The sequence below is a fragment of the Engraulis encrasicolus genome, chromosome 18 (genome assembly GCF_034702125.1).
Source record: "Engraulis encrasicolus isolate BLACKSEA-1 chromosome 18, IST_EnEncr_1.0, whole genome shotgun sequence".
Taxonomy (NCBI): domain Eukaryota; kingdom Metazoa; phylum Chordata; class Actinopteri; order Clupeiformes; family Engraulidae; genus Engraulis; species Engraulis encrasicolus.
Genome location: NC_085874.1, coordinates 40,789,654 through 40,803,189, shown reverse-complemented (window position 1 = coordinate 40,803,189; position 13,536 = coordinate 40,789,654). Strand labels below are relative to the sequence as shown.

The 13,536-nt window shown below is 42.3% G+C and overlaps 1 protein-coding gene across 1 annotated transcript; it reads right to left on the bottom strand.

Moving 5' to 3' along the window:
• Window positions 1-275: 275 nt before the first annotated feature.
• LOC134468241 (desmin-like) lies at window positions 276-12,908 on the bottom strand. Its single transcript, XM_063222184.1, has 10 exons — window positions 12,730-12,908; window positions 12,094-12,250; window positions 11,837-11,983; window positions 8,040-8,159; window positions 7,761-7,856; window positions 4,676-4,789; window positions 4,025-4,135; window positions 3,104-3,214; window positions 1,371-1,495; window positions 276-706 (listed from the first exon to the last, which is right to left on the bottom strand). Exons 1-10 carry the CDS (start codon window positions 12,906-12,908, stop codon window positions 598-600), a joined length of 1,269 nt encoding a protein of 422 aa, XP_063078254.1. The 3' UTR covers window positions 276-597.
• Between the last annotated feature and the right edge of the window lie 628 nt (window positions 12,909-13,536).

The following is a 13,536-nucleotide window of genomic DNA, read 5'->3' as shown; positions in this document are numbered from 1 at the left end:
ATATGCTTTCTCAGTTTTAACACTTAATATGTTGTCTTTGCACTATTCTCCATCAAATTAATGGATTCAATGTTTTGAAAATTACAGCATTCTGAATTTATTCACAGTTTACGAAACGTCCCAACTTCACCGGAGTTGGGGTTTGTATATACAACCCATTTGGCATGAATCCGATATTCTTTTCACACACTGCTTGTAGTCATTATTTTCTGATGAATTAAAACAGGAGACAGGATTTTCACTCAGGTTTGTTTATTTGATTGCTTGGTGTGCCGCGGGAGGAGGGAGGAAATGAAAGCAGGTCTATGGATTAATTTAACCCATTTTAACTTGAATGCACCTGCTAAAAAGGCCAGTTCTGCCTACGTATGTGTCAGTCTTATGCAGGCTCCAAAAAGCAGAACATTGATTTTCAGAAAAATCAACACTTTGTCAACACTTACTTAAACCTTCCTTTCTCAATTTCCGTAGCAGGTAGGCTAGAGATATTAGAGTTTTCCTGCTCGTCTTCAACTTGTAACTTGTATGTTCCTCAAAGGTCGTCATCGGTGACCGCTCCAGAAATTCTGAAGGTTCGTTCCTGTGTGTCACTCTGGATTATGCCATTATGGCCATCATGCCACCTGCCATCATGCCAGCGCTGCCCTTGAGGGGAAAGTAGCTCACCATGTTGTTCAGGCGGTTGTCCTCATCCTCAATCAGTTTCCTGCAGGACACAGTAGATACAAGAGCAAATATATAGTACAGTAAGAGCATGGCCTTCGTTTTCATTCAATACGAAAATGAATGTGTTTTACGTACTTTAGTACATTGTCTAAATCAGAATGATGTGTTTCACATTGACTGCAGAAATGTGGTGAGTTACCAACTATGTCTGTGAACCAAATACAAGTATTTAGTATTTGTAATCTCAGCAAACTCCCAAATATAGACCTAATCAACACCTACTCTAGATCTACTGCAGACCACTAAGTTATTCATTGTAACAATAACATGAGGTTACAAGGAGGGCATGAAGACATGTCTGGTTACATACCGCCGTTCAGACATACCGCCATTCAAACGTTGAATTTTTATTGCAGGAACCATTTTTCCAGCTTGCAAGAACTGTTTTCAAAGATCTCCGACCCTACCTTTAAGGACATTTGGACCGTGACAAAATTATACATTAATCCTGTAATTAGTCACTCTCTCCACTTTCCGCTTGTGTCGCAACATTGTAGCAAATGTCAATAGAGTTAGAACGTTGTTCACGCGCCTTTATGTATTTGCAACAATGTTTAAATGACTCGGAATTGCTCGGAATAGCAATCAAATATTGTCTGAATGGCGGTATGTCGGAATGGCGGTTGCTCCCCGACATGTCTAACCTGTAGGTTGCGATCTCCATCTCCAAGGACTTCTTAACACTCAGGAGGTCTTCGTATTCCTGCAGCATCACAGTGATCTTGCTCTTGATGGCACTCAGCTCCTGATTGAAAGTATCAATTCTGGCCTGGGGGACACAAAGTACTGTAAGCTCATTTATTTCAAGGTTGCCAAATGGAAGCTGTAAGTGCAAGATACGAATAATTATCATGTAATCATAAAATTGTGGTATATTCTGGAAAGTAGAAGAAAGATTATGAATATGAATAATAATATCCTTGTATAACACATACGCAGGGTTGGGGAGTAACGGATTACATGTAACGGCGTTACGGTAAAAGGATACAAAATAAAAGTAACTGTAATCCGTTACAGTACAAGAAAAAAACAATGTAATCAGATTACAGATACATTCACTGAGAATGGGGATTACTTAACAGGATTACAATTTTGTGAGGTTGAGTCTTTGGCCCCTTTTATTTAACTAATTATTAACACACTTGCTTAGCTGACAACCTTTTAAACCCGGAGTATTCATACATTACACTCACATAGCCTACATTGCATCCAAACGCGCATACATTTTCAATCACAAACCACAAATCCAAGTTTTGTCAACATCTGTTGTTTCTTTATTTTGTTTTGCCCACTTCCATTGTTTATCCTTATGAGTTAAAACGAGTGGGTTTTCAGTGTTTTAAGAGCACTTAGCAATGTTTCTTGAACATTTGAAAGTTTCATGTCTTACCGATCTCGCAGCACTTCCGTGTTTGGCAAAGGGTTGCGTGCTGGCGAGAGTGACGTTTTTATCATTGGGTACGTTCGCGTGTGCGGGTCCTCTCGCCATCATTGACAGTTTATCTCTAAAAACTTCATAATTATTGCCGTTTGTATGTTGACATGCATTTGTCAAAGGCAGACATCCTTCCTAATGGAGAATTTCTCATTCTGTGTTAAAACCAGGTGGGAACAAGACCTGTATTTGTTTGCTCTGCCATAGGCCTATACTCAGATGTGTGGGTATTTTTTGACTACACTATTGCAATTGAGCCGTAGGCCTAGCTAGTTTATTTATTTTGTTCATCTTTATTTTGGTTCCACGTAACCTGTTTATTTTTGTATATTTTTGTAAATAGTGTATAGTTATATTTTTCAACATTTTGGTTTATTTTGGTTTTGTTTATGGTCTATGGCTCACCTGTGGTTTGCAAATAAGATAGAAAAACATCATCTCTTGCGTTCCTGCCGTATCTGTGCGCCTATCCGTAAGACCCTCAACACTCTACTTTTTAACATTTGGTTAAAAAAGTGTCAGTTCTCACAAATAAAATGTTGAACATGGGTCAATGCTCATTTAAACCTTAAGTAATCCAAAAGTAATCCAAAAGTAATCAGTTACATTACTTTGTAAAAGTAATCCAAAAAGTTACAGTACAATTACATTTTAATCAAGGTAACTTGTAACTGTAACGGATTACATTTATAAAGTAACTTACCCAACACTGCACATACGTGTAGCCAGACTATTCACATTCAAGAACCAAATGTGAAGCTTGTTTATTCTACATATGTTTTATTTTGCCATTTAGCTTTTTCTTGTGGAGGGGGAATAGTTTACTAGTTTAAATGTGTTACTAGCACCATCGACCATCTCTCCTCCAATAGTTTGGCAACACGGTTCCGAGCACCATCTTTGCTGGTGGTTGCCGTGGTGACTCTAGGGGGTGGAGCTTACCTGGAGAGTCTCTTCCTCGTTCCTGTAGCGCTCGGTAGCATCACGCAGCTTTGCCTCCAGAACCTCGCTCCTGGTCATCAGCCTATCCAGCTCCCCCTCCTTACTACGAGTCTAAACACACACACACACAAACACACACAGTGCACAAAGTGTAGGAGAGGACCAAGTACCAGTAGATGCTGAAGATGGCTTAGGCTGAAACATTTGTCTATATCTTGCGCTATTCTTATAAATAAATACAACAATTGCAGATGAGAGTGCCATTTTTCTCTAAAAAAAATGTAATGATTACATTTCCTCAATATGCATTGCCTAAAAACATCAGCATCAGCGTAATGTAATGTAAATGGGTGTTTTTGGACGTTTATTGCCTTCGTTTGACAGGACAGTTTAAGAAGAGGCAAGAGAGCAATGGGAGAAAGAGAGATTCGGGACACACCAGACCAGAATCAAACCTGGGTCTCCCAGACAACAGTCAGTGCCCAAGGCGCTTGTCTCATGGCCATATCAATGGGTGTTTTTCAAGGCGCACTGTGTAGGATGGTGGCCAGAGCAGGTATTGCAACTATGGTGCTCATTGAAACTGTGCTACCTATTGCTAAATATGATCTTTTCAGGAAATATTTACTAAGTAATAAAATTATATTTACTATAGTGACCAAAAGTACTGTACATTTTGCGACTGAAAAAGCCAATTTCTGGAAATTGAAAATGGCAGACAAGACGCAGCTCCACCTTTTCATGTATGAAAAGTGCCATTTTGCTAGTCATAACGAATACTTACAATTTGTTGGTGGTGGTAGGTATTCATGATGAAGTTAACATTTGTGAATGGGCAGCATGTATTCTAGAAATAAAGTACTTAAAATATTTCACAGTGCACCTTTAAAGAGAAGGTCTGTGTTGAGAGCCTTGCCTCACCTTTGCCTTCAGCCCTTTGATCTCCGCTCTGGTGCTGCAGACAGATTCCATGTGACTCGATGACTCCTGCGACATGTCCTGGAATTGAGTCTTGTACCATGCTTCCATTTCCTGCCAAGAAATCAAAAATATTAAATGACATCTCCAGTATTATATTTTTAGTTTTTTTTCCAATGCAGAAGGTCACATGTATACATTTAACAAAAAAATCCTTATCCACTTTTGATGTGAACTGTACAGAACACTTAAATATTAAACTGTTCACTTGTCACGATATAATTAAACAATATGACGTGAGAGGGATAATGTTAACTGACATCCTCCCTGGTGTGGTTCATCCAATCAGATATCGCAAAATGCATTGAACAATTCCAACTATTGTATACGTAGGTTTTTCGTTTACAAACATTCGTGTTGTGAGGAGGGGCAAGATGCTAAGTAACCTAGCCAACCTCGTGAGCTCCTTTTTTTGACTGATTTTTTATTCAATTTTAAACTTAGAATTTGAAAATTCACATTAAGTCTGTATAATTGTAAAAACTTTAGTCTCTCAATTTGTAGAAGATGTGTGTAGCTCCATTGTTAAAAGATTATTGTAATTCCTGTAACGCTGCTAGTCTGTGGTGCTTGAGGAGGTTAAGGCTACCATACCTTTAACTTTTTGATTGCCATGCAATTGCGTGTAGAGCCGAGATCGGACAGAACAATTGCCTTATTCCCCTTAGCCACCCAGCTGTAGATTTGAGCCATCAGCTCGTCGGTTTCCTGCGCAAAGGAGACATAAAGTTTTGTAATACATTTGTAGCAAAGTGGGCTTTTGCAGGTTATTTACCAAGAAACCATTATTTCATTTTGATATAATCGCGACTACGCCAGTCCCGAATGACACCTAAGATAACCCATTAGTAATGAAAGGCACACAGGTTCGTTTGCAAGAGACAGTAGACGTGGATCACCATATGAAAATATGTTTATTTACAGCACATCACTCACAGTCACTTGTACTTATGGTCTATGAATAGGGCCAGGAAAAGGTGGACCACTGTCCCATGTCGTCGCCCCACTAATTAAATAATGGTTTCTTGGTAAATAACCTGCAAAAGACCACTCTGCTACATTTGACATGTGTCGACAGGAAAAGGGCTTAACGAAAAAGCATATTTGTTGTCTCACAAGCAGTGTTAATTTTGACAGGAATTTTTGATTTAGTTTTAGTCTCTTCATGAAAATGTTATTTTAGTTTTAGTCACAATTTAGTCATCTAAATCATTTTTGTTTTAGTCTAATTTTAGTCGACTAAAATTCATAACATTTTAGTCGACGAAATCTAAAATAATTTTAGTCAACTAAAATATTACATTAATTTCCTCTTGTCTACACTTCTTTAAAATTGTCAAACTAAAATACCATTTGGGGAAATCAATGATTAAAATGACATATTGTAGGCTAATAATAAAATATTGTCAAAAACTGCCAGAGCCTCTTATAAGCCAGTGCGTCCAATGTGTAAAAAAAAGTCATGGCTGCGACACTCATAAATCTCTGTCGATATTTTAGAACGACTCACTTCGGGGGAAAACGGGACTGCACGTTATGAAAAAAATACTTGTGGGTATACAGTACCAGTAGGCCTAAAGAACGTCGCGGGGTACAGTAGCCTACTGTATGCAAGCGTTACAAAGGCACGGCCGGCACCTGTTGGAAGACGTCTCTCTCTCTCGTGCGCGTATTGCAAGCTGTTGCATATTATTTGCTTGATGCAATGTTGTGATGGCACACACGCTCTCGTTGACATGGTTGTGCCCATGGTTGCATGCATTCGCAAGACGTTATTGCAATAACTGCAAATAACTGTCCCCCAATAACGCATGTGAACGCGTGCAAGGGTCCCTTCCTATTTCAGTGTCCTTGACTGAAACAAGTCGCAAAACTCCACACTTCCGAATCCTTTGCGATCGGCACTTAAGTGATTCTTATCAGAAGGCTTGTGGCTACGCATAGACCCTTAAATTACAAACATTAGCGAACATTGAAAAAAGATCAGACAACGACCGTCGGGTAGCAGGTTATGAAGGGAGTGGAGAAGTTCCGCAAAAATGCATCGTAGAGAAAGATGTTTGCTATGTGCGACAGCACCACCACTATTTCATTACTGCATAAACTTCTTCGTCGTGGATAAAAGGGCAACAATATTTTTTCCAGCCAGGATTGCACTGAAAAGTAGGCTACTACTGCTACTGCGGCACCGACGCTGCCTGTCACTGTGCCTGCTGCCTGTGTGTGTGTGAGGGAGGGGAGGAGAGAGGAGATGCGGAGCAGATGAGGGTTGCGACTTAAGAAATAGCAGGCAATTCTTTTCCAATGTTTCAGTGACATATTAACAAAATGCTTCCTATTGGTTTTCGTCTCCAGTGGTAGGCCTATTGTAGTCACATTTTTATTTTTTTGACGAAAATATAAATCAATATCGTTATGTTTTTCGTACAAACGCATGCTGTTTTTTTTGTCATCGTTTTATTGACGTCAGGGGAAAAACAATCATTAACGATAATTATGACGAAAATATTTCATCACGAAATTAACACTGCGCACAAGCAGGTAGAACTGTCATGAGTGAGTTGCAGTAGTCAACGCGGGACAGGACCGTGGCCTGGACCAGTCGTTTTGTGTCAGCACAGGTCTGATATTCCGTACGTTGGACATCTGGAATCGACAGGTCCGGGTGACTGAGTTGATGTAGTTGGAGCACGACAGCTCATCATCAATCATGACGCCAAAGTTTTTGGCGACTTTGTTTGGGGTCACGATGGTGGAGCCTATCTTAAGGTTGATGTTGTGACTGAGCGACTCTTTAGCTGGGATCACCAGGAGCTCTGTCTTGGACAGGTTCAGCTGTAGGTGGTGGTCCTTCATCCATGTTGACAAGTCGGCGAGGCAGGCAGAGATGCGTGTCGATACCGTGATGTCCTCTGGACGGAACGACAGGTACATCTGGGTGTCATCAGCATAGCAGTGGTAGGAGAACCCATGTGAATGACACGTCCCAGGGAGGAGGTGTATATTGCAAACAGAAGGGGTCCCAGCACTGATCCTTGGGGTACGCCTGTGTAGAGGGTGTGAGTCGTTTCCCTTGCCATGACACACTGAAGGTGCGTCCAGATAGGTAGGAGTTGAACCATGAGTGATTCCCATCAGTGATTTCCATGGCCGTGAGTACTGCTTGGGTGCCGTGCAAGAAGAACTGCGAGAAGTCGCGGAGTTGAAGGAAATGGCAATACATCAGCAGGAGCAGTTGAATCTGTTGGAACAGTTGGTGGACATGCTACAGCGGCCCCAACCAAGGTCGCAAGGGAACATGAAGTGTTGGCGATGCCAACAGCCTGGCCACCTTGCCAGGAACTGTGACGGGCCACGGGTCCCTGTGGGTGCGCCGCCCGAGAGGGCAGCGAGAGAGACAGGAAATGAGTAGGGAAGGTGTTGTGTCACTTGAAGGGAAATGAGTAGGGAAGGTGTTGTGTCACTTGAAGGGTATAGCCTAGCTAGCAAACTAGCCCAGTGAGGCATGTCGCTCCACAGGAGACAATTCCACATGAGCTATTGTATGAAATCCACCTTACATTATCATCTTCACGAACCCAGGCACTGCAGAGGTGGTGAGGTACAGTAGGTGAGGTGGTGGGATCAGAACTTGTATGAGTTTGTGTGAATGTTTGTGTGTGTGTGTGCAGCACAATACCTGCTTGTGGACCCTCTGCTGGAACTCCCGTTGGTGCTCCAGGTTATCCTTCTGTTTCTCCAGGGTGATGCGACCAGCAGTAGCAGCATCCACATCCTGTGGGGAACAAAGTCACAAACACACAGTCAGAGATCTGTCCATCTAGGTCATGTTGAAATGTTATCGTTACCCTGTACAGTACTATTGGTTTTGACTTGCAGGGCGGAAGGCTTTACTGTCCATCTGGGTCATATGTTTAAACGCTGTTGTTGTTGGTGGTGGTTTTTTTTTCCAACTTACGGGGCGAACAGCTTCAATTTCCCTCTCTGCCTTCTTGTGGGCCTCCAGAGCCTCACTGTACCTGGCCTTCATCATCTTCACCTGGACACCCATGGCATCCTTAGCCGCAAACGCTAAGTCCTGCAGGGAGAGAACATTCAATACACTGTTAAAGGTACACTGTGCAGGAAAGGGTCAAAAAAGGTACTGCAACTATGCTGCTCATTGAAACTGGGCTGCCTATTGCCAAATTTGATCTTTACACGAAAGTTTACTAGTAATAAACAAATATTTTCTAGTATGGTCCAAGTAGAGTCATTTTTGCAGATAAAAATGCCTTTTTTTGGAAATTCAAAATGGCGGATCATGGGGAAGATCCCCCTTTTCATGTATGAAAAGTGCATTTTTTTCAGTCATAATGAATACTCAGAATTTAATCATGGTGGTAAGTATTCATGACAAAGGTAACATTAGTGAATGGGCAGCATGAATACTGGAAATAAACAACTAAAAATCTCACACAGTGTCCCTTTAAATACTGAAACTGTATTGTGTCAGTCATTAGTATGCTCAATATGTTGCTCCCATGGTAGCCTTGAGGTACTCTTCCATTATTTAGTCTATGCAAGCCGTCTCCGATGTATTTAGTTCACTTTCAATGAAATCCGGCTGATTGTTGTTGCTGTGCTTCCCAAAGCATGTTGGGATTCCGACACAGCGAGTGAGGAACCTGTGGCACGTCAAACATTTGGGCTCGCTTGACGTTTATGCAAAGTTTATGCTAATGGCCACAGCAGCCGAACTGCGTCACCTGATGACTGCAGAGCACATGAAGATGTCCCATGATACCTGTGGTCATCACAAAGGTATATTTCTCTCCTTACAAGTAGATTTTTGACAGCTTTTGGATTTACAAACCATAGATTACAAACAACTATGATGCATGTGCGTATGGTGGCAGGGTTCAAATGATTATGTTCGATTTCGACCATAAACACAACGCGAGGGCAAGTTGTGTGTAAAAAAAAACACATATCCTGAGATCGATAAAAGCACATTGAGCTGTAATCTAGGGGCAGTTGGTTTGCTATATTGATAAAAACGGCTTGAAATCTACATTCATATACATCCTGTATACTATAACTCCTGGGCCACTGGAGCTGTAGTAGCAACACAGCGACACTCTGCATCCAATCCGGTGTAACAGACTATCTGGGTCCCCAACCGGGTACTCCAGATGATATAAACACAGCGATTGGTCAAAACAAAAGTCTATCAATTGCGGTCTGAATTAATGGGGCACCTAAGTCACGCTCTTCTACTTCCGATCCGTGGGGCTGGAGCTCTCAAAATTTTGAATGAGAGTTAATGGAGCGAGTCAAGCTAAATCCTCATCCCGTTTGGCATGTGCTCCGGATTTCACATATGATGACAGTGAATTTGAAGGGTTTGGATTTGCGTCGTAAGACCACTCATTTTCGATACGCAAGAAACTTTATTTTGGCTTTTGTGCAAAACTGTGTTAGAGACTACACGTCCGCCTTGCATATCTGACATGAACCGAGGCACAGCCAACGTAGTCCAAATAATTACATATTTTCGCACACACAAAAATCGCTTGCCAAGTGAAGTCAACAAGCACACCATTGGTTGTTATTAATTCTGAGGCACAGCATATGTGTGATCGACGGGGAAATGCGAGGTGGGTCGGAAAATAGCTTTGATCAGTCCATTACAGCCCAGTCAAAAGTTTTTGCGTTCCCAGCCCCACAAGCCGCCCGGAAGGGGTGGAAACTTAGGTGCCCCATACCCCCCAGATTAAGAGTGACATTTACTTACGACCAATCACCATTGCTTCTAACATCTGCAGTCGCCAGTTGTTACGGCCCAAGATAGTTTTTTTTCACTGCAGAGCTGCATTGACGTAACGGAATGATGAATCTTCACTGTTAGTTGCACTGTTAGTTAGCACATACTAATGCTATCCTCTACAAAGCAGTATATCTTCAATCAACCAGTGATCACAGGATCATCCATGTAAGAATCTATGGGTTTTATAGTATACAGTCCCAGGAAAAAGTTTGTACACCCTTTGAAATTTCTTACATTTCAGTCAAAATTGATCATAAAACATGGTCTGATCTTCCCGGAAATCTCAAGAAGAAACAATCAGAGTCTGCTTTAACTAATTCCACACAAACATTTACATGTTATCATATTTGTATTGGCCATAAGGCTTTAACATTCACAGGAGAGCAAGGCATAAGTAAGTACACCCTTGCATTAAATAGGTTTTAACCCTCAGTTAGTTGCAATATCCTCAACCAGACTTGTCCTGTAGTTGCAGATCAGATTAACAAAACAATCTGGATGTATCTTGTCTCCCTCTTCTTTAGAGAACTGCCTCTCGTCAGCAAGGTTTCTGAGATGTCTGGAGTGCATAGCTTTATTGACTTCATGCAATATAATCTCAATTGTTTTTAGTCAGGGCTTTGACTGGACTATTCCAGAATGTGTTTTTCATTGTTATGAAGTCATTCTAATGTCGATTTGCTTCTAAAGTATGGGTTGTTGTCACATTTCAGCACCCATCCTCTTATGTGCTTCAACAGTGTGACAGACTTCCTCACGTTTTTGTCTGTAAAATATCACAATAAACTTGAGTTCATTGCTCCACTGATAATAGCAAACTTTCAAGGGCCTGAGGCAGCAAGGTAGCCGCATATAATGATGCTCCCGCCACCATACTCAGAAGTGGAGATGTAACCAAGAATAGCTAAAAATGGGGTTCATTCTGCCAATCTAAAATTAATGGGGTTTCTGTCCAAAAAATATTGCTGCACCTTTGAGGTTTGCGAAAAAGCATTTATATGCTTCATAAAATTACTGCTAAATATTCTGTAGACCAACGTTGAAACCAAAGTTGAATTTTTCAGGGGAACACATAGTATCATGTTTGGGGGACAACTGGAGAACCACACCTTCACCAAAACATCATCTCTCCACTTCTGAGTATGGTGGCGGGAGCATCATTATATGCGGCTACCTTGGTGCCTCAGGCCCTTGTCAGTTTGCTATTATCAGTGGAACAATGAACTCAGAAGTTTATTGAGATATTTTACAGAAAAAATGTGAAGTAGTCTGTCACACAGTTGAGGCACACAAGAGGATGGGTGCTGAAATGGGACAACAACCCATATTTTAGAGGCAATTGACTTTTGAATTGCTTCATAACAATGAAATACACATTCTGGAACAGCCCAGTCAAAGCGCTGACAAAAAATATTTGAGATGATATGGCATGAAGTCAAGAAAGCTATTCACTCCAGATATCCCAGAAACCTTTCTGAAGAGAGGCAGTTTTCTAAAGAAGAGGGAGTCAAGATACATCCAGATTGTTTTGTTAATCTGATCTGCAACTACAGGAAATATCTGGTTGAGGTTATTGCGACAAACTTAGGGTTAAAACCTATTGAATGCAAGGGTGTACTTATTTATGCCTTACTGTCCTGTGAATGTTTACATCTTATGGCCAATGAAAATATGAAAACTTGTAAACGTTTGGGTTGAATTAGTTAAAGCAGACTCTGGTTGTTCCTTGTGATTTCCGGGAAGATCAGACCATGCTTTATGACCAATTTTGACAGAAATGTAAGAAATTTCAAAGGGTGTGCAAACTTTTTCCTGGGACTGTATATACTATGGTAGAATATTTCTGATTAATATACGTCTGTGTCCCATGGTGTTTTCAGCAGCAATCACCAAATCCCGCTGCACAATAGACTTCCAGTCACGATAGCCAAGCCATCCTCACTCACCCTCTGAGCCGTCATCTGGTCAGCCACCCTCCTCATCTCCCTCAATCGTTCCTCGTAGAGCATGCGCAGGCCTGAGGGATTGTTGACGCGGCGCAGCGCTTCGATCTCCGTCTCCAGAATCTTGTTCTGAGACTCCAGGGAGTGCACCTGTTACACACACACACACACACACACGCACAGAATTATAAAGATGGAAGGGCGTGAAAGTGGTAAATTGAGAGAAACAGAGGTGGGGTGTAGTCTGTTGCTCGCCTCACCAACTCGATGTACTTGGCCAGACGGCCGTTAAGGGTGATCATCTCCTGCCTCTCGTTGGTGCGGGCTTTCAGGAAGGCCTGGTTCTCTGCAGACGCCGCGTCCAGATCCCCAGTGGCACCGCTCACACTCAGGCTCATGCTCATGATGGCACCGCTTCTGTGGTGAAGAGCACACAGCAATTGGGTCACTCACTCACTCACTCTAGACTAAGCTGGTATATGTATATCAATTCAGAAAAGAGAATGAAACATGCATGATATTTTTCTCAGAACAAGTATTTGGCTAGTGACCATTTATCTAACCCTTAAAGGGGTATGCCACTATTTTGGGGCTTAATACAGTTAAAATCGTTGGCCAGGGTTTATAAAGGTGGTAAAGTGTCATTGTCTTGCTTTAAGACAAGTTAAAAGAGGGAGCATGTCGCTAAGCTAGTGAAAGTCAATGGATCCGTGTAGCACGTTCATCCGGGTAATACAGTCACGTGCGGAATAAGTTCAGAGCCCGGTATGAACACGGGAGGTTTGCAGATAAGCACTTTAGTGCTGAACGTAACTAGTGCGGGCACCGGCACCGGCTCCGTTCTGGTGGGCCTGAAAGCCCTATGAGTGAAGAGAAAAGGTTTAGGCTCATCTTACCCAGACATGGCCTTGCGCCCCGCGGCAGCATTACGCTTGTAGCTGCCCGAGCGGCCCCGTTTGCTCCTGCGGGTTGGAGAGGGGCTGGAGACGCGGATCTGGAGAGAGGAGGATGAGGAGGCCAGCCCACCCTCGAAGTTGCGGCGGTAGGAGGAGATCTTTTCCGGGCTATGACTCATGATGACTCCCTGGGGTTGGTTGCTCTTGTGTTCGGGGATAGCACTACCGTTGTCTCTCCACAGAGCCCCTTATATACTCTGACCACAGTCCTCACTCAGCCCATCTGGCGCACAAGCATGGAGGAATCTTGTACCTCAATACTGCAGGAGAGCCAGAGTGCCACCCTCATCTCACAGCTTCCCGTGAAGGGAGTTAAAAATAGTGGGGTGAGCACAGGGGAAGGGTAGTCTTGGCCCCTGATCGAAGGCTCTTGTTACCTGAACAGCACTAGACAAGCAGGCCTACATCATCATTCCTATTTCAAAAGGGGCTCTATGTAGGATCAAAAGTTTAATTAATCACTGTCCCGAGTCAGCTTATGCTTATTTGAGTCAGTAGTATGTGAACAATGACTCTCGCGACCACTTTCGCGTCCGCTGTCGGAGAACCCCAAATGTAACTTTAGACAGAGCGGCCCGCTACAAGTGTCGTGGGAAACACTTCTCATACAAAAATTGCTTGTCATACCATATTCAGATTTGTATCAACTGCTGGCATTCTGTGATGAAAAACAATCTCACCGCGAAATTATTTTAACAGTATTTTTACATGACAGTGTAGACAGGCATTCCACGGGCACCACGCAAA